The sequence below is a fragment of the Acipenser ruthenus genome, chromosome 5, assembly GCF_902713425.1.
Source record: "Acipenser ruthenus chromosome 5, fAciRut3.2 maternal haplotype, whole genome shotgun sequence".
NCBI lineage: Eukaryota > Metazoa > Chordata > Actinopteri > Acipenseriformes > Acipenseridae > Acipenser > Acipenser ruthenus.
Genome location: NC_081193.1, coordinates 71,309,645 through 71,331,328, shown reverse-complemented (window position 1 = coordinate 71,331,328; position 21,684 = coordinate 71,309,645). Strand labels below are relative to the sequence as shown.

Genomic DNA, 21,684 nt, shown 5'->3' with positions numbered 1-21,684 from the left:
GTTTGTAATCAAACGGTGACTGTGCCACTGCATTGTGCAGATATGTTTTTGTGTTCTCCATTAGTGAACATTTGTTTCAATAAAGTGAATACACATTCACTGAATACATACGGAGTACAGCAGTGTTTATTGTGTGATATGCATGTAGAGGGAGTGGGATTGCGGCGCAGTGAGGACGGGGGGGATTGCGGAGCTGTGCATCTCTGCTTAATGAAAAACTATGAGATTTGTATCGCAACAGAAAATAAGTAAGCCACAATGCTTAAATGCAGTGGTAGGTACCCTTACGTGACTATTGCTTCTTAAGTATACTGAAGTAAAATAGGATTCTGCAGCCTTGAGTAAACATAATCATGCTAATATATATTTGATGTATTGTCCTCAGTGATTGAACACCATTGACATTTGTATACTGTATTTAAACTGCTGACACGCGGAGGTCCTTTTGCTAATTGTAATGTGACGTGGCCGAGGGCAGTGTAAATGATCAGGCTGGAGTCTTGATTTACAGTTTAAAACCGGTGTTGGTTTTATTTTTCTAGTGCGGTAGGGAAACCACTGCTAATAAAACAAACAAAATAAACCAAGATTCATCCTTGAGTGTGCCACAGTGGTCAATACCTTAGTTGACCTCACCAAAAAGAGCGCACCAAATTTGATTAAGTGGTCAGGAGAATGTCACAGGGCATTTGATGCTATTGAGCAGAGACTTTGCCAGGCCCCCACTCTCATCACATCAGATTTCACCAAGAGAGTCATCCTCCACACCGATGCTTCGGATGTTGGTCTGGGTGCGGTTTTGTCCCAAACGGTAAATGGAGTAGAATACCCCATCATGTACCTCAGTAAAAACATGCTCCCTCAGGAGCGCGACTACTCCGTAGTCAAAAAGGGATACTACCTGCTTGGACATTAATTTAATCTCGTCACAGACCACGCCCCACTCAAGTGGTTAAGCACAATGAAGGACAGCAATGCCCGGATAACTCGGTGGTATCTGGCATTGCAGCCCTTCAGGTATCATATGATTCACAGTGCAGGGAAAGTCCAACAAAATGCAGATTATTTTTCCCGGGAGGGAGGAGTAATGGGAAAAGTGGATTCGGCCAAGTGTTCCTTCAGCTTCACTCTGAGTGTTGGGATATGTGACAGAGACAGAATGATTCTTGGTGATAAATCTCCCTCCTGACCTGTAAAGGGAACAGCGAACAAGGGGTGGGGCGGGGCTGGAGATGCAGTACAGAGTGTCCTGTTGATATGCAGTGCCTTTTAAACCTGTTTTACTGTGAAAAAATAGTTTTAAACAGTGCGTCTAAAATAAACTGCGTGTGTAAAATTAAATTGGACCCGACGCGCCTGAGACGCGCTGAATAAATGTACCGCTAAGGGTTAAGAGAACGCTAAAGGATGGGCGAAATATAACCATGAGAGTTTTGTTTGTTTTGTCGAGTCTATTTGTACTGTTAGTTATTATTAGATGGCTAACACAATCCTGAGCTGTCGCTAAAGGTCAGCACAAACCCGGACAACACTGCACTATTGTTCACGGATTAAAATTGTTCATCTCTTCACCTGCGCACTGCAAACCACTTTGCCACAGGGACAAAAATGTGGTGTTCTATTTTTAGAATGAGCCAGAATGTCATGTGGCAGAAAAAAGGCAAGCATGCCATTCTGAAATGCCTCGCTTAAACAATACCCAACTTCCTGAAAATGTTGTGTAGTGATTTTTATATAGATTGCACATCAAGGCTCGAAGTTAGCGTATATTTGGTAGCATTTTGCTACCCAGTACTCTTAATTTGCTACTAGTTTTTTTAATGCAGTAGCATTTCTGACACCTTACGCTGCAGTATATGAGTGAACACGTACATAATTACCTGTATTAGAGTTTTTTAACACATACATGTGGCAAAGTGGTCTGTAGTGCACAGGTTTAGAGGTGAAGCAGTGATTAGAAACAACAGTCCAACAACAGTTCAAGTGGTGAAAACAAAGCTTTATTAATTGCTTTAAAATAATAACACTGACTATACACAACTATGTGTAAAGTCAGTAAAACCACAGGGTTCAGTCCCGAAATAATAATAATAATAATAATAATAATAGTAATAGTAATAATAATAATAATAATAATAATAATAATAATAATAATAATAATAATAATAATAATCGACACACACACTTTTAAACACACACACACAATCATAATTACAATAGTGAGTGCTCGTTGGTGCAAGTGGTGAATTATATAGCAACATTGAAACAGTAGTGTAGTGTAGTCCGGGTTAGATGCTGGCTGATTAGTGACAGCTCTCAGATTTCTGTCTTCTATTAATTATAAAGGTGACAATGATTAGACAGACAGATACAATGCAAAACATTAACGGTTTCCTTTTTTACTCCTCCCAGTCGTTTCCGTAACCATAACAGAGGAACAGATCGCTCGATCACACACCCCGAGATCCCTTCAGCCACGCCCCCCTTTGGTAGTGAGTGCAATCACGTTTCCTCCAATCCATGACTGACACATCGCCTACCGCAATAAGGCGCTGACTTCTAGTATTGTGGCTTCTTCCCCTTTTTGGATGGCCGACTTCCAACTGACCCTGGAATGAACTGTCAAACCATCCAGTCCTTGGCACACTGTTCCTGTTATACCGTGCCCTCACAGGTCAAGAGGAAGATTGTTGATTTGGATTCATTTGCTGTCTGTCACAGTACATTATTACGATCTTTCATGAAACTGCTCTCTGTTATAACGCGCCTTGGATCGCTTCAGCCCTGCTCCGGCAGCCGAACCTGAGGCGAGCCCATTTCCTCTTCTTCCTCTCTCCCGACCCGCTGTCCTTCTCACACTTGGTTTGCTTGTCTGTTGCTTCGAACTGAACTCCTGACCGCCGTTTAAAAACTGCTAATTTAAAATGATCCACAAGTGGGAATGTTACCTTTTTTTTTTTTTTTTAAATAATATAGCGTTGATTACATGGTGCTTCGTGCATGGTTAATTCGCAGAAAGTTAACATTTTTGCTTCACTATATGTGCATTATAGAGAGGGAGGTATTTTATTTTGTATTTTAGTCAGATGTGTTTTGTGTCCCGCGGCTCCCCCCATCCCCTGTTTTATAACGCTCACATTGTCGTCACCCTGAGACCCGCGTTATAGCGAGGGAGCAGTGTGTGTGTGTGTGTGTGTGTATATATATATATATATATATATATATATATATATATATATATATATATATATATATATATATATATTATAGGGCTGTGTTCGAGGGTTCATTCCCTATCCAGGGATTCAAAGATTGTTTTGAACCTTCGAAGGTTCGTCAGACGTCTGAGTCTTTTTTTTTTTTTTTTCTTTTCTGTTAACAGAAACTGTTTGACAATGTGTGAATACTATAAATCACACATTAAATGTCACTCACATGCAAAATTCGATGTTTTGATTTGTATAATGCATATTACGTAAAAGTTGTTGTATTAAAATCCACTATCAAATCATTATACGTAGCAACTCTATCATGGTGCCGCTGCCATGTATGGAGCAGGGTATAGTATCCAAAGCACTGGGGCGGTACGGTTGTAGTGCTTTAGTAAAATATGTACTGAATATCTACTGTACAAGACCGTCTAAGAGAAGTGCTATGGTAGAATATGTTTGAAACATACAAAATATACGATAACACAAATTTTAATTTTGAAAACTGAGCACCGTCTGTCCCTCCCCCCTCCAGCACGTTTTACCCAGAAGCAAACCTTTAATTTCTTCATTCTCCATCTCGACAGCAAAGTGTTGTATAGCATAAGCTATACTGAAAGAAATGTCTCAAAACCCTTCTGTTTCTGATTTTTTTGGTTAAATGCCCAGATGACCAAAAAAAAAGTTGACTGCAAGCGACTCGTATCATGGAGGTATAACCAATCTCTGGGGTCACTTGACAAGTGTAGAGTTCATGTTGTTGTTGTTGTTGTTGTTGTTGTTGTTATTAATATTTTTAGTAGTATAAAATGTGACTGATAACCTGCTTGGAACGGTGACTGTTATAAGGCTTTGTTTTGCCTCAGTCCGCTGCAGTTGTGCAATGCAAGCTTACTGTATGTATCGCAAGCATCTTCAGTTACATGTAAACAAACGTATATTTTTATTTTTATTTAAATTATAAAAACATGATTACTGTTCTATATAACATATTTTTAAACTATATGTGAAATATTTTATTCCATTTATATGGATTAACCGTAAAATAATAGGATTTTCAATCAAATATAAACAAGTAGCTATGGTGACGTCACCAGTAAATTATACTGTTAGTATTTTACAGTAAGCACATTACATCTTAGGCTGAATTTGAGGACTGTGAACAGGGAAACCTCTGTGGCAAAGAAAATATTCCCCACTTTCAAAGTTCTGTGTGGTTTAAACTGTATGCCTAAGGCCCTGGAAGCTAGAGAATTCAAATTCTGGAAACTTAAGGAGCCTGTGTGAATGTACTGGTATTTGTGTACCTGTATTCTCTGAGAGCGCTCTGTATTAATTCCATTCGTCACAAAACACTTAAGTACCCTGTTTAGCCACCAAAGGTTCACAGCAAAGGCCTTTCCTTCACAATCAGGTTGCAATTTTAATTATCCACTTGCTCACAAAGACCTACAGTATTCCAGAGAAGAACACTCAGCCCTGGTTATGTATTCAAATGAAATTAGTTTTTAAGGCTCAAGTAGCAGATTAGCATCTCACGCTGTTCAGGGTCCCTATTAATTAGAAATAATCCTCCAGCGCGCCTGCAGGTTTTGCAAGGCAGAGGAGCTCAGTCTTTGTAGGAAAGTGATAGCCTGTTTCTTACAACTGTTCAAGCGCACAGTGTCTGTGTGCCCCTACACTGATGGTATTTAAACACCGCTTATCTTAAGTCCTAAATCCCGTCAAGAAGCCATGCAGGCTGTTACTTTGGTAAATTGGCAAGTAAGACTTGCTAGCTTTGGTTAAAATGCACTACTTCTAAAATGTGTAAGTCCTAAAAAATACTGACTTACCAAGACAGGTTTTAAGAAAGATTTAAAATTTAAAAACGGGGTCGATGTGGCAGGCTGGGAACATCTAATATTCCTCCCAAATCTTCTAACAGTATGCACTGTGAAACAGAAACAAATTAAATATTGAAGCTGATGTTCTAATTGATTTTTAATGCTAACCGTAGCAGGGGTTGTTTGTTACTGACATTTGTTTTCCGTTCATCCTCTGTTTATCGATTTGATCTATGTAGACCATGAACTCTTTATATATTGTACAAAATATATGTACTGTACAGTAACTAACTAAATTGCATTTTGTCCATTTGATTTAAGGCATTTGCTTTTTTTTACAGTTTGATACTAAGTGGGTTTACCACCAGTAACTTTTCAGGTAGAAGTATTCTTGTATTTTCAATGGATGTTCGACCCAAACAGAGCCCTGTAGTTCTCAATAGATTGGAGATTCTTGTCACCACCTGGGGATAAATACATTTATAAAACGCTGGGTACAGTGTTCAAGTTCAAGCAGCACCATAAACAATACCCATGGTAACGCTTACAAAAGAAAATGAGCAACAATAAGTAATTTCACAGTGTATCTTATTTCCATTGTACTTGCCTCATTCAATTTTTAATGCCATACAATCTACTTGTTAAACAGTGTCCTGAGACATGAGTCATTTACATGTCTGTAAAGCCTTTGTATACTTTTGAAGTCTACACCCCCTTTCAAAATGTTCACCTTTTGTTGCCTTATAGCCTGAAATTAAAATGCATTAATATATATATATATATATATATATATATATATATATATATATATATATATATATATATATATATATATATATATTTTTTTTTTATTATTTATTTTTTTTCATTTATCTACACATCCTACCCCACAACTTCCAAGTGAAAAAATTATTCTAGAAATTTGTAGAAAATTAATTAAAAATAAAAACTGAAATAGCTTGGTTGGATAAGTGTCCACCCCCCTTGTAATAGCAATCCTTAATTAGCCCAGGTGTAACCAATCGCCTTCAAAATCACATACCAAGTTATGTGGCCTCCACCTTTGTTAAATCTAAGAATGCTTACCGGCTAATATGGAATTAGCATGTCATTCAAGTAGTCTGGAGCTCATCCATTCAATGCTTTAAATACTAGTAATACAACTTTGAAATCAATCCTATAATGCACAGGAAGCCAATGCAATGGTGCCAACATAAGAGTAATGTGAGCCCTTTTTTTTTTGTTCTCGTTAGCATTCTGTAGCTGCATTTTGCACAAGCTGCAGGTGTGATAAAGCATGGCATGAAAGTCCAGAAAATAAAGCGTTACAATAATGTAATCTAGAAAGAATAAAAGCATGTGCTCATTTCTCAGCATCATCCAAGGATAGAAATGATCTAACTTTAGCAATATTCCTCAAATGACAGAAAGAGACTCTAGTAATACGTTTAACATGTGATTCAAAGCAAAGTTCAGAGTCAAAAATAACCCCCAGGTTTCTCACCTCACATTGTATTTGGATAATCGCTTATCAAATTGTCGTGAAACTCTAATTCTCATTCTATATTATTCTGTACTTACTGTTGGTATATGCCATGGTCATCAACTTTTCCGTCATACTTCCAGCTCTAATTTTGAATTTTACAGCTGTGGATGCATGTTACTGACGCACTTTTACAGCTGTGGATGCATGTTACTGACACACCTGTTTTACAAAAGGTTTACTTTACATTTTTGGAGCCTTGTTAAATCTGGCACTGTGTTCGCAGTCAAGCCTTACTTAACATTAAAAATCTAAAAATAAAATTTAAATGGTAAGCAGTTTTTTAGCAGTGTAACTAATGATGTACTTGCTATGTTATATATATATATATAGCTTAAGCATTTACTGTAAACAGTCTGAATGCAGACACATTGCCCTGACTTGTCCTTACAAGTGTTCCTACAAAAGCTTTGCTACAAAAGGCTTCAAGCCTTTGTAGTTTTTATTTTAAGTTGCGAATGTACACATGTATATTTGAGTCTTCCACGATTCTGTAACACTGTGTTGTAAAGAAAGCCTCTGTAAGTCGGTTAAGTGACCTTTTTTTTAGTTAGTTACAAGTAGTTTGTATAATTCTAAAAAGGAGAGAGGGTTGAAACTTAAGAATATGGACTGTCTGTATTTAGGACAGATGAACACATTTCCTACTAGGCTGTTTCCATAAGTAAAGCCCCTTTCACACTGGCACTCCTACCTGGGTCTGGACCATGGTCCTGGATAACCGGGGTCACAATCCCGCGTAGTGTGAAACCACGTACCTGGGTCAGACCCGGGTCCCAGTGACCCACCTCAGGATGTGGGTTGACACACTTTGACCTGGGTTGAGCGAGACAAAATGCTTGGCGGCCGTTCATGAGCCGATGCAATAACAAACAGCTACGCATGCGTGAAGGTTTCACTTCCGCAAGGAACATTTCTGTTTGTTCTGTTTAGCCATATTTGTGTTGCTTGAGGCACACCATGAGCCAGATTGCAGCTGGGATGAAGAAACATTTGCTCTTATCAACGTTTGGGCCAATGGTTTAATTCAGAGAAGCTTGGATGGAAGTGTCAGTAACAAGCTGCTTCTGGGGCATTGATACGGGTATTGTTTACTTACTGTCACCCAGGTCAACCCTACTTTATCAAAAGCAGTGTGAAATCGCGTACCCGACCCGCATGACACCGGGTCCTGTCTGGGTAGGTTCTGACCCGGATAGGTCATGCCAGTGTGAAATGGGCTTAAGACATGCACAAATCTGACTCCATCTTTTAACTCGTGCATTTACCAGGGGCTAGTTTCACAAAATACAAATTTGCAAATTAGACTAGCTGAGCTGATGATTCCTGCAAAACTAAACCGATCTGTCTTGAAATACTGTTTTGTGAAGTAGAGGAAAGCTAGCAACCTGCTATTGCTGAACATCCTGTGTGAAACCATCTGTAGGACACTAAATGGTTTCCAGGCCCCTGCAGTGCAGAGAAGTTCAAAGGGGGAAAGGGAGGGGGGAAAGGGAGGGAGGACAGATAAGTGTGACTTTATCACCCATAACCTGAAATACACAGTGCATGCAGATACAGTGCAACCATCCCCCAAGCAAGGAGACACTCATTTTCAACACAGACAGGCTGCCCTAGCACTGTCCCTATGTGCAGGAAAACCTCTCTCCACCATATTGTTGGCCTGTTCTGTGGTTCTGTCTTAAATACAGTTACACTTGCCCTGCTTACTTCAGGCTTCTGCTCTTTATATATAATAAAGCACTGTTCTCTGCTACTCCACACTGGCATCAGAACCCCAGCCCAGTTATGATGTACCTAAACCCATCCAGTATATTGACTTTCCTTGGTGTGTTTTGAAGATTGTTGCTAACAACAAATAATAAGAACAAGCTGGGTGGTTTTAGCTGCATTAGCTGTGTACAGTACCATTACACAGCTGAATTTGGGTAAAACACAATTGATGTGAAGGAGGAGATACTATACTAAAGTGCATTTCATTTTAATTAATCTCAACAGGTCTTATTTTTAAGTGTGTGCAATGGCTTATTTAACTGATAATTATCTCGTAATCAACTAATTGGTTTTATACCGTTCCAATTGTTTCATTCATGTTTTTATAAACATACTTTACCGATCTTGCTTTATACTTATTTTTTTTTTCTTTGCTTGATTCTTTCTTGGGTTATAACATTGTACTGTAGTTCGTAAAAAAAAAAAAAAAAAAAAAAAGTCACTTCTCTTTCATACACTCACCACATTAGTTTTGTTTAATGTCACACATTTGAAACTATTTACGACAAAGATGTCTTAAAGCTGTATTTTTAGTTGCGGACGTACACGTGCACGTTTGATTAGGCGCTACCTTTATTTCCTTTAAAAAATGCAGTCAAGCACTGAAAATACAAATCTGCGAGTATCTGTAAATTGTTTGGTTGCGTATGAACACAGCATTTATGTGTATCTAATGTAGGTCAGTGAATGAGATAGCTGAGCGAGCAAGCATGTAAATGGGTGATGGCTAAAATACAAAAAGAATGTGAGAACTGTTTTCTGTAAAGGCAGAAGAACAAATGCATCAGAGAATAGAGGCTTACCAACTTACAGAGGCTTTCTTTACAACACCTTGTTTCAGAATCGTGGGAAACTAAAGCCTGGTTCATATTTCTGTCGCAGATGTTGTTCATACTTTAAATACAGAATGCATTCGCAAAATTGGATAAATTTAAGTAGATGTGCTGAGTTTGTACCTCCATATACAAGATGTTTAAAAAAATAAAAAGCGACGTCATTGGTACATCTGTACTCTCAACCAACAGAGAACCCGAAAGGGAGAATTTCAAACATTAATTAGAGAGATGCCAGGTATGTGACGGTGAGAGATATTTTAGGCATTTTAGAATGACAGGTGAAAGGGTTGACGATCTGTTAAGGCTGTACACCTTTCCAAAAAAAACCCATGTCGCAAGATTGTAGATGATGTCATTCCACCTTGTCGCACAGCGTCGTGAGACCCTTGATTCCGACCAGTATGTACTGCAAGTTTTGTACTCCTAAAGTAGCATTTCATCTTTTAAGTTGTCAAAAGACATCATTTTTATATTATTGTTTTTGGTGTACTATTTAAAAGCTCTTGTGTGTATTGATGAAGCTAAAACTACATTATTTGGTGACCTTTCTGTGAATTCTTGTTTTTGTGCCGCATCTAGCCCGTAAAATGTACTAAAAGATTACCATGCCAAAATCGTAGCCTCAACAATGACTTCTGATTTATTGAGCTTTTTCTGTCTCTTTTTTTTTTTTTTTTTAAAGGAATCACAGTTTGTCTGCTGGGAGTTTGACAAAGCCAAGGTGAACCATGTTTGAAGAAGATGTCTGAGATTGAGGAGTGCATCAGTGCCATAACACACAACAGCTAATTTATTTTTTCATCTGCATTCATAGGCCTCTAGTGAAATCTGCAAATGTTCAGAACTAGTTAACAAAACAGAGTTGGAAGGTGTTGCCTGAAGGAGGCTGAGTGTGTGTGTGTACTTTAGTTCACCTGTTTATATTAGCTGCTCCAGATCCCTTATAAATTAAACACACTTTCCAAACCTGGAAATCGCCACCCATTTGTTTAACATGTGTTTAAAAAAAAAAAAGAATCTGGCATCCAGTGTGAAGTAAGGAAATAAGTATCCTTAACATGTTAGGCATGAATATATATAGACAAAAAAAAAAAGTTTGATTTCAACTACAGCATATTTCTTACGCCTTAGGTACTTGCTGAATATCTTGGAATCCCTGTATAGGTGAAAATGCTTCTAAAATACACCATATGCCAAAAAATGTATTGCGCAGGCCATTATATATTCAATATTTTCATCCAATAAGGTCGGTCCTAAAACCTGAATAACAGGATCTTGGTGTTTTTAACAGGGTTTGGTTGCTAGGTTTCAAGGATTTTGAAGAAATGCAGGTATTCGACACTATTGGAAATAATTCACAGACATGAAAACACATTAGATTCAACAAGTAAGTCCTATGTTTGATATATGCATTGATATTGGCAATGAGATAAAATGCTGGCATTTTCTTCCAAATACATGACCAAGGTTCTTCATGCAATAAAAGCTCTGATACTGTGTAGCAGTTCAGTTCAGTACACATATTCTAATGCTTATAGCAATTAGCATTTAAATGATTTTCAAAAGATTAAAAGGATTGCGTTTGAGTGTGGCACACAAAAGTTATGAGCTCTCCCTCTATATCTATTTTGAAAACAATGATAGAAACTTCCTCTACAGCAATGGGGGTTCCTTTCAGTATTTTGAAACACTAAAAAAAAAAAGCTTTGTACATTTTGAAAATATACTTTTAGTAATTGTGAAAAATACTGCATAAAATACAGCAATTTTCTGCAGGCCACCAGTTAAGCATGAAGTCTATATCTATGATAACAACTGACAGGGCTGCTTTTATGATAGGATCTCAGACAGGCTTCATAAGTGTATATATGAATAATATACACTTCATAAAAATGCTATATATATATATATATATATATATATATATATATATATATATATATATATATAATTAGAGGATGATTCAGAATAAGAGGTAGCCACAATATATGTCTTGTTTAAATTTAGTCAATTGTAAAATTGTTGTTTCAAAATTGTATAATGCAACAAAAATAATATATTAAAAGGATTAATGTGTGGCCGAAGGTTTCTCGCTGATAATTTAACCTTTCTCAGTCAAAAAGGCAAGTTTCTCAGTATCTTAAACAGCTTAGAGGGAACGCTGGTTACAAACATACTTGTTTTATTCCTTTGGGATTCTGAGATCCAGATGAGACCTTGTAGGGGTGTTTGTAGTAGATTTAGTAGCTGAAATACACTGTGAAATGTGATACAGCACAGAGATGGCAATTTCTTGGCAGCAAGGGAATATACACCTTTCCTCTGTCTCTTCCAACTGTGAGTTGATATTAAGCTTGAGTGCTTATGAATTTGGCACCTCTTGATGCATGCCTTTAAGTCTTAAGTTTTTAAGTTTTAGGCCTTTAAGTATGCCAGCTGAATTCCTTCCTGCCAGTTTGACTAGACCCAAACATCGTGTCCCATGGTATAAAATAACAAATGCAGATAAACAGCAGGTATGTTTAATGCAGAACTGTTTGAGATAGGGTCACGTGTACCTGTTAAGAGGTGCATATGGATAGAACAAGTGCTAACATCTGGTCACAGTGGGCCAAAGTATTTACTACAGTGCAAAGTGTTTGGAAATTCTAAATGAATCTGACCCACATTGGTATGTTAGATTTGACTTTGGAGACTCAACTGTGCTTAATAATTGAAGGTGACCATACAACAATGAGCTCTACTGACTGTAGGTCCAAACTGGGCTAAAACATCAATGCATTAATAAGACAAACCTGAAACTATTTACTTGTGTTTACTTGAGGGCATTGTCTAGTTGCTAGGTGATGCTTCTGGCACTAACGAAGCTGGAGAGACAAGCAGTCTGTATCTACACATACTCATTCGTCAACTCAAGTGTTATCTAATGTTTACACACTGATTGTCAGCCTATTCTAGTGAGAGTATCTGGTTTAATTTAAATCTGTAATAACGTTATAAAATGTTGAGTTTTTAAAATTCACTAACCTTTTCATTACCAAAGAGCTCAATGTATACTAATACAAGGGAACGTTAATTTAGTAAGTTAAAAAAATCATTAAGAAACTGGTTTAAATTTGATGACAGGATTTCTTTATTTTATAAAAATGTACTGTAATAAATGTAGACTTACATTCCTGTCTACAGTGTTGTACACAAAAATACAACTTAAGCACATCAAGTGTGCTTCGATTTCCACAATGCTTTAATTATCTAAATATAATTTCTGTGTTTGAGGATCTGGTTGATACAGCTTTCATATTGCAATTCTGAACTGTTTAAAAGTTATACAGAAATCATAAACCCCCAAAACAAGCCCTTAGATGTCAACCTATTGGCTAATCACCTATTAGCTAATATAACGTACTGTGTCACCTCAATGTTTAAACCCACTTACTGATCAGTACTGATTAGGGCAGCAGTGTGGCGTAGTGGTTAGGGCTCTGGACTCTTGACCGGAGGGTTGTGGGTTCAATCCCTGGTATGGGACACTGCTGCTGTACCCTTGAGCAAGGTACTTTACCTAAATTGCTCCAGTAAAAACCCAACTGTATAAATGGGTAATTGTATGTAAAAATAATGTGATATCTTGTAACAATTGTAAGTCGCCCTGGATAAGGGCGTCTGCTAAGAAATAAATAATAATAATAATATTAATAAACAGGCAACACCCAACGAGTTTCTGCCTGGACTGCCAGTAAGGTTCACTGTCATCACTCAGGCAAACCAGCCCCAGTCTACCCTTCTCCAAAACCCTGTGGGAGTGCAAAAAACAATGCAGCACTTCCTGTGGATCTCATCCCAATAGTAGCATACTTGCCACAAGTGAGATTCAAACCACCCTTGAAAGGCGCACCCTGCACTCCAGTTCCTACTGTTACCCCAAAATTATACTATTTACTAGGAATGACATATTGTGGTCTATTCACCCCACCTTAACCTGTTAAACATGAACAATGAAACTGAATTGGGGAAGCTATAAAAAATGCCAACAAGATGCTCGGATATATTGTGAGAAGTGTTGAATTTAAATCAAGGGAAATAATGTTAAAACTTTACAATGCATTTGTAAGACCTCGCCTAGAATATTGTGTTCAGTTCTGGTCACCTCGTTACAAAAAGGATATTGCTGCTCTAGAAAGAGTGCAAAGAAGAGCAACCAGAATTATCCCGGGTTTAAAAGGCATGTCGTATGCAGACAGGCTAAAAGAAGTGAATCTATTCAGTCTTGAAAATCCTAAAAGGTATAGACAATGTCGACCCAGGGGATTTTTTTGACCTGAAAAAAGAAACAAGGACCAGGGGTCAGAAATGGAGATTAGATAAAGGGGCATTCAGAACAGAAAATAGGAGGCACTTTTTTACACAGAGAATTGTGAGGGTCTGGAACCAGCTCCCCAGTAATGTTGTTGAAGCTGACATCCTGGGATCCTTCAAGAAGCTGCTTGATGAGATTCTGGGATCAATAAGCTACTAACAACCAAACGAGCAAGATGGGCTGAATGGCCTCCTCTCGTTTGTAAACTTTCTTATGTTCTTCTTATGTTCCTATATAACACCATGTGTCACTTATCTGTTAGTAGATCTCTCTCTCTCTCTCTCAGGCGGTGAAAGGAAAAATGATGACGTTTTCAGTGTCAGCAGTCTCTGGCACTACCTGCAGCTTTGGAATATCTATCAGGTTAGACGGTATCAAAGGATTAATACCCATGAGGTAATGGTTACATTTCGTACTTGAAAGGGAACTACACCTAGTAATACATTAACATACATTACTAAAAAAGCAGGTTCATTTTACAAAAAAGGGAATACTTCATATGATTTAAATGAGTCACCATAGAAGTTCTGAAATGTACTGCCTATAGGCCACTGTCAGCCTTGTGTAGAATGGGTGGTAACCATAACGCTGTTTCTTTGTTCAATTAAGAACATAAGAAGAAGAACATAAGAAAGTTTACAAACGAGAGGAGGCCAATAATACTGTGATTAATGACAATAACAAGTGTCATTATAAATGGTGTAAAGCTGAGGTCCCCAATCCTGGTACTGGAGGAACTGCAGTGTCTGCAGGTTTTCGTTTCATTTGAGCAGTGAACTAATTCAACTAATTATTATCTTAATAGTACCAATTTAACTGCCCAGTTCTGAGTGTTAGATTGTAGTACACTGGATTGGGGTCCTCTGGTTTAAAATGTTATGTACTGGGTCAGAGTTATGTTAACTTTCTTAGAGCACTGTGGATTCTCAAACTGTTATTCATGGTTTTGATGTAAGTACACTATTTAAATTTACAAGACAACACTGGAAAGCTAACTTTTTTTTGAGCAACATTATTTTGTTTATCCTTCATTAAATCCTGATGCATTACCATATAAGGCTGCCAATTACTTTTTGTGACACCCAATACGTTATTCCTGGACAACTACAATGAAAATTATTTTGTAGTTATATATTGAAAACTGTCTTGTTATTTTAAATGGGAGTTATACTTCATCCAGTCTTCAAAAGTTAATTTCTTAATTGTGTCATTAAAACACATTCTAAACAATAGATTACATTGTGTTTTGTATATCTGTGTTGTGTTTTTTTTTTTTTTTTTAAAGCATCCATGAGTGTAATACACATTTGGTATTTTCAATGCCTACAATACTATTATGGGTACTATAACAACAATAATAAAAACATAAAATATACAGTAGGGGGTTCCAAACCAGGTCTTAATAACCTCATGGTCTTTATGGTCTTTTTTTTCCAAACAAGCTTTAATTTTGACCAATTACTTTCTTAATTTTTTAAAACTGGGATCCCCGGTCCTGGTCCTGGAGGGCCGCACTCCGGCAGGTTTTCCAGGATCCCCGGTCCTGGTCCTGGAGGGCCGCACTCCGGCAGGTTTTCCAGGATCCCTGGTCCTGGTCCTGGAGGGCCGCACTCCGGCAGGTTTTCCAGGATCCCTGGTCCTGGTCCTGGAGGGCCGCACTCCGGCAGGTTTTCCAGGATCCCCGGTCCTGGTCCTGGAGGGCCGCACTCCGGCAGGTTTTCCAGGATCCCCGGTCCTGGTCCTGGAGGGCCGCACTCCGGCAGGTTTTCCAGGATCCCCGGTCCTGGTCCTGGAGGGCCGCACTCCGGCAGGTTTTCCAGGATCCCTGGTCCTGGTCCTGGAGGGCCGCACTCCGGCAGGTTTTCCAGGATCCCTGGTCCTGGTCCTGGAGGGCCGCACTCCGGCAGGTTTTCCAGGATCCCCGGTCCTGGTCCTGGAGGGCCGCACTCCGGCAGGTTTTTCAGCTCTTTAAATCAATAACACTCTCAGAACTGGGAAGTGTAGTTTAAATTGGTTCCAGTAAGACAATAATTAGTTGAATTGTTATTATAGTTGAATATTATTTTAGGATTAGGAAAATTAGCAATGTGGCCATCAGTAAGTGTTCAGTCACAGGAAATTGCTGAAGAAACCGAGCCTGTCAAAGATTTTTTATTTGGGCTTAAAAAAACCTGTTTGGCAACAGTAAGAAATGCACCTGCAGCATGTCTCCCAAAGATGGAATGATGGATATGCACTGAAGTTTATTTCCCCCTCTGTTTACTGTCACGCCATGTATTTAATTTAGAAACTTTTCATTTACATTTAAACACATTGGAGCTAGAACATGCATATTTAGACACCATGCTACACTTTTAATCAGGCGCTTAGTAAGATGCTTATACAACATAAGTGCTTTCGTTAGTTAACTTGAATGCTTGCAGCGCAGTAATTGTCAGAACATTTTCTAGTTTTAATAAAATTAAAAAGAATAACATGCTGTTTTAATAGTATTACAGTGATCCCTGGTCCTGGCTTAATATTTTATTATTAATGGCGATCAAACAGTGTATCATATTAAGTAGTTATTTCTGAGATTAGTTGATTGGTGCAAGTGCAGTGTTGCAACGTTTTGTTACTGTATGTAAAGTGTGATTGGATAGTCAGATTTTCATGACCATTTAAACATGGCAATGTTAGAGAATGAAAGTTTACATTTCAGAAAGATTTTGCCAAAAGTTCATAGCAAATGCATTCCAAATATCAATAAATCAAAGTCTAGAAAACAGTAGCCCAGCATTATTTGATGAATAAATAAAGATAAACAAAGAAAAGTTCAAAGAAGAGTGACCGGATTAATTTGTGGTCTAAAAGAACGTCATACCCAGCCAGATAAAAATAAATAAATAAATAAAACTCATAGGACATTATATGGCAGTGGTGGGCAACCCTGGTCCTGGAGGGCCGCAGTGTCTTCTGGTTTTCATTCCACCTTAGGTCTTAATTACTTAAATTAACCAATTATTTGAACAAATTAAGTGTTGTTTCCAGGTTTTAAGCAGGTGGTGATGCCTACAAAACCTACAGGACTGCAGTCCACCAGGACCAGGGTTGCCCACCACTGTTACATGGGGACATTACTCAGGCTTTTAAAACCCAAAATGGTATTGACAAAGTGAACCCCAAGGATTACTTCAAAATCAACAATGTTCTGCAAAACTTATTTTATGCCCTATACCAGGGGTAGGCAACCTTGGCACTTCCATTCCATTTAATTTCAAGTCTTTGTTTCAACTTAGCCTTAATTATTGAAGTGATCTTCAGCAGCAGGGTCAATTAAGTAATTAGGGATTATTTAAGTATTAAAGTACTAGTTGGATCAGAGTCCTGCAATGGAAGTGCCAAGGTTGCCTACCCCTGCATTATACTATAGCATAGGCCAGGGGTACTCAATCCTGGTCCTGGAGACCCACTGGGCCATATTTTCAAAGCATTACGTCTAATCTTTAATTAACTCCAATTTTTGGAAAGAGGTAAAATGTCTACTAATTGTACAAAACTAAAACCGAACAACAAAGTAACATAATCTGGGTTATCGTATGCACTCTTACAGTGTTTGTTTCTCATTTTATATTATTATTTTTTCCTTTAAAATAATGGGAGTTAATTAAAGACTGGAGGTCATGCTTTAAAAATATGGCTCACTGTGTCTTCTGGTTTTTGTTCTAGCTGAGCTCTGTTACATAATTGAATCCTTAACCAAAATATTTCTAACTGTTTAAGACCTGAAAGCAATTAAAAAGGTATAATTAAGCAAATTATGAGTTCAATTAGGGGTCTGATTAAGTCATTGAGGGCTGAGCTGAAATGAAACCCAGAAGACACACTGGCTCTCCAGGACCAGGCATAGGCCACAGTTAAGTTAGTTTGCTGTGGTACAGGGCTGTTACAGTTGTGTACGGATATCATTTCTCAAAAACAAACAACAGCTTCGTCAGGATTTGTGGGTGAGTCCAATTTATTCTCACCCACTCTCACTCCTCTCTGCAGGCAAGAAGCTGTTGCTGATTGATGTCATTTAAGTAATATCTGGCTCCGACAGATGTGGAAGGTTGTGCATGAGGACTGGACATCCAGCAGGTGCAACTGCATTTCTGCTAGGTCGAATTCTGTGAATGTTCCACAGATGAACTAATTGCTGCAATTCAGATATTTTATTAAAATTACAGTTTGTTTTTTTTAAACCGTTATCTGCTTAATGATAGACAGATACAAAACTATAGTAAACAATTCAGTAGCCTAATCCCTAACGTGCTAGTAGTATACCTGGAATGGAAAAGTTAGTGAGGGTTTCTAAAAGCATTATAATATGTTCATCATAGTGAATGGGTCTTAACACAAAATGCAGTTCCTTGATAAAAATGAAAATGAAAGTGGTCACACATCAAAGTTACAGGATCTCAGACGAAGCGGTTTATTACTTAACAATACATAGCGAACCACTGTTTTTTTCTACTGAGCCTGACATCAGTCCCCTTCACTAGAAAAGTGATTGCATCATTTTCTAAGCAACTGACTCAATGACCGCAAGCCTAAACAAACAAACAAACAATATGGCCTCACCAGCATTAAATTACAGTTCTCATTAGCGATAAATAAGTTAATAAAACATGGTGAATTGTCAATAAATTCCGGTCAGGTGATATGTTTTTCAACTGTATTTTGTTTGGTAGTGTGCAGGCTAGCATGAGTGTACTCCGTAAATGTCAGTAGACAGTGTAGGATATTAGGCTTGTAGCATTCTGCATTTTCGTTTTTTTATTAGTAGTATCTTTTCCAGGTAATTTTTTGGAATTTTTTTATTTTTCAAAGATTAAGCGGTATGAAAATCGGACAAAACAAAAAAGCGACCAGAATTACCCTGGGTTTAAAAGGCATGTCGTATGCAGACAGGCTCAAAGAATTGAATCTGTTCAGTCTTGAACAAAGAAGACTAAGCGATGATCTGATTCAAGCATTCAAAATTCTAATAGGTATTGACAATATTGACCCAGGGGACTTTTCGACCTGAAAAAAGAAACAAGGACCAGGGGTCAGAAATGGAGATTAGATAAAGGGGCATTCAGAACAGAAAATAGGAGGCACGTTTTTACACAGAGAATTGTGAGGGTCTGGAACCAGCTCCCCAGTAATGTTGTTGAAGCTGACATCCTGGGATCCTTCAAGAAGCTGCTTGATGAGATTCTGGGATCAATAAGCTACTAACAACCAAACGAGCAAGATGGGCCGAATGGCCTCCTCTCGTTTGTAAACTTTCTTATGTTCTTCTTATGTTCTTAAAACAAAACAAAACAAAAAAATCAGAACATATAAATGTGCTGAATGCTGCCATAATGCCCGACCATATTCCGTGCTTTTAAATTGTTAACTGATCTAACGTTATTAAAGTTTGTACTCCAACAACAAATTAAAATGTGTATAGATGTACATAATAATATGAGGCGTCTGCTAAGAAATAAATAAATAATAATGATGTGAAAGTGAAAATACACAATTATACCACCATAATCTCATAATAATCCTTCGGGAAACAAAATAATTCACAAGTTGCAGTTGCAGTCTGGGGCAAAACACTACCATCGTGAATATTCAATCTAATTTATAAATAGCAGCTGAATGTAATTTTAAGCAGAGATCAATAGATACGGTAGGTAGGTTAGAATTGGCTTTGTTTAGAAGCAGAAGCCGTGTTGTCATGGGAACGAGACGTACCACTTTTTTCATGGTGCTTTTTTGTAAGGGTAGTTCCCACGTTAAGGTAATTACGATATTTTTATCATGTTACAAAAAAACCCATTACCAAAAAAAAAAAAAATTACATTTCTATGTGTCTATATTAATCTTATCAAACTTTATTTTTGTACACTGCAGTTCAACCTTCTCTGAAACCTATAACATTTCCATTCACTATATTGTGTAATATTTTATAATATTGTTTCCTTAGTTCCCACTTTGCATCAGGAGTGGTTTGTGGAAGCAGCAAAGATCTTAAGGTAATAATTACTATCATTTCACTATAGATATTTTTCTTTCTTGTTAAATTCTTATTTTGTACAACATTTAGTAAACTTACAGAAGCGCCCTAGGCCCATGTGAGAAAAAATTAAAAGTTTGAAATTTCGACTTAGTTTGAGCTTTACAGGTGAGTTTCTTCTCACATTGCTCTAGGGCTTTTCCATATAAACTAAATACAAATGAGCTATAATTATTTGTAATTAAAGATCAGATTACAAATTGGAAAGGCAATAACATTACTGCTTACAAGAAATTATTATTATCAATAAAAATAATCAGATTAACACACAATTACAATTGTTTTAACCAAGCAGAGTTACACTTATTAGAGCAAACTGGGGAATAAAGACAGAGAGTTGCTTATTGGACATTTTAAATTTCCCTCACTGTCAAAGTCTTGTACAGGACCCAATGCATGTGCTACTTGAAGGATTACTGCCATATGAACTCCAGCTTATGCTGTTTGAGTTCATGTATGTTGAGGGGATAATAACTTTGAATTCTCTTAACTCTGACATTGTATCATTTGCATACTCGTATCTAAAACCAAGCCACAGCCTTTGGAAAAGAGCCATATTTTAAGAGAAAGTCCATTGCATCAGACTGAAGCTTCTACACTGACACTTTGCTTGATAATGCCATTTATTATTGGGCCTCATATTGACAATGGCAACCAGAAATGCCTAAACTTTCTGCGTTTACTACAAGTAACTGCTATGTATAAGTCCTTGTGCAGATAAAATGACTGTTGCATTAATGGAGCAAGTGATTTATACACATCACACTGTATTGAGGAATCAATACCCTAGATTGAAATTTGTCTAAAAGAAACATTTTGTAGTAATTGATTGTGGCTGACGACTCTTCCAGCCAGAAGAATTAAACCAGTTGTTGAACTTTACCCTTGCTTTGAATGGGGAAACTGTGTAAGTATTTGTTTATTTACTCGCATATTGTAAAGTTATAGAGGGCATAGTACAATTCACTTGCAGTGATAGATTTTATACAGTTCACTGATTTCCATTACACGAGAGTAGATGTTAAAACTTCATGCTGATTTGAACTCGGCTCTCGCCAAGATAAGCACCAACTAAGACGTAGCTTTACAGTAAACTAATGTGATCCATATGCGTCTCCATCCATTTACGTTTCCTTCCATATGATGATGTAGATATCCTTCTGTCTGGTGTTAATGGCTGAAGTGTAATGCTGGCTCCAGGGATCACTAACTGCATTGTTTCTTAAATGTTGTTTTGTATTTATTTTTCTAAAATGTAGTACTTATCATTTGGGAGTGTGATGCATTCTTCTGATTTGTTTCCTTCGTCAGTTTCATCAAACAGTCAATATTACTGATGACTAAAATTAAATAAAAATTACATTTGTGGTTGTGAATGTCTCGTGGTAGGGGATTGTAAATTGTGATTTTGTGATTTGCTTTAATCCAATTCAAGTACAGGTATTTTGATGATTTATATACAAAAGCTAATTTTGTGACATTTATTTATTTTACTTAAGTAAATATTTATTGTAAATCAAATGTATTTTTTTTTAACTGTGTTATCTATCAGCATAGGTTCTGGGTTTATAAATTCTAGTTTGTTTTTTCACCATCTCTGCTTTGGATTTTTTTTTTTTTTTAATTTTTATTGTTTTTTTACAACCTTTTATTTACGCATGTGTTTTTCTGTTATTATTATAGGTAATGTATGAATTTGGAGTGGTCCTTGGAGGAACACGATTTGAAACCTTTTGTAAAAGGGCTGAATATGTTATGTGTCTATGAGTCACTGATTAGATCCAAGAGGTAAGGAAATAAACAATCACAAAACACATTCTATTCTTGTGAATGACTCACTACCCGGCCAGCTGAAAGCGCACATTTATGTACTAGTAACAAACAAAAATAACAACAAAACGACACACCGATTACCTCCAACACCCCCAACCCCCCCCACCCCCTCACCCCTCCCCCCTCCCCCCTCACCCTCACCCTCCCCCCTCACCCTCCCCCCTCACCTCTCCCCCACACACACAGGGTCTGGCTTCCTCATTATACACGTGGCCGCTCTCTAACTAGAATACA

The 21,684-nt window shown here is 37.5% G+C and overlaps 1 protein-coding gene across 4 annotated transcripts in view; it reads left to right on the top strand.

Annotated features, from left to right (window-relative positions):
- LOC117402573 (COMM domain-containing protein 1-like) overlaps positions 1-21,403 on the top strand; it is a 53,271-nt gene extending 31,868 nt beyond the window's left edge. The window contains exons 3-5 of one of the 4 annotated variants that reach the window (XM_059024447.1): positions 9,870-9,908; positions 19,528-19,576; positions 21,301-21,403. In XM_059024447.1, the coding sequence (XP_058880430.1) occupies positions 9,870-9,908; positions 19,528-19,576; positions 21,301-21,384 (172 nt within the window). In that variant the 3' untranslated portion in view covers positions 21,385-21,403. Of the gene's footprint in view, positions 1-9,869; positions 9,909-10,478; positions 11,078-13,830; positions 16,867-19,527; positions 19,577-21,300 lie in introns of those variants that run through there. The other 3 variants (XM_059024450.1, XM_059024448.1, XM_059024449.1) reach the window with 3 other exon arrangements.
- Positions 21,404-21,684: the final 281 nt, after the last annotated feature.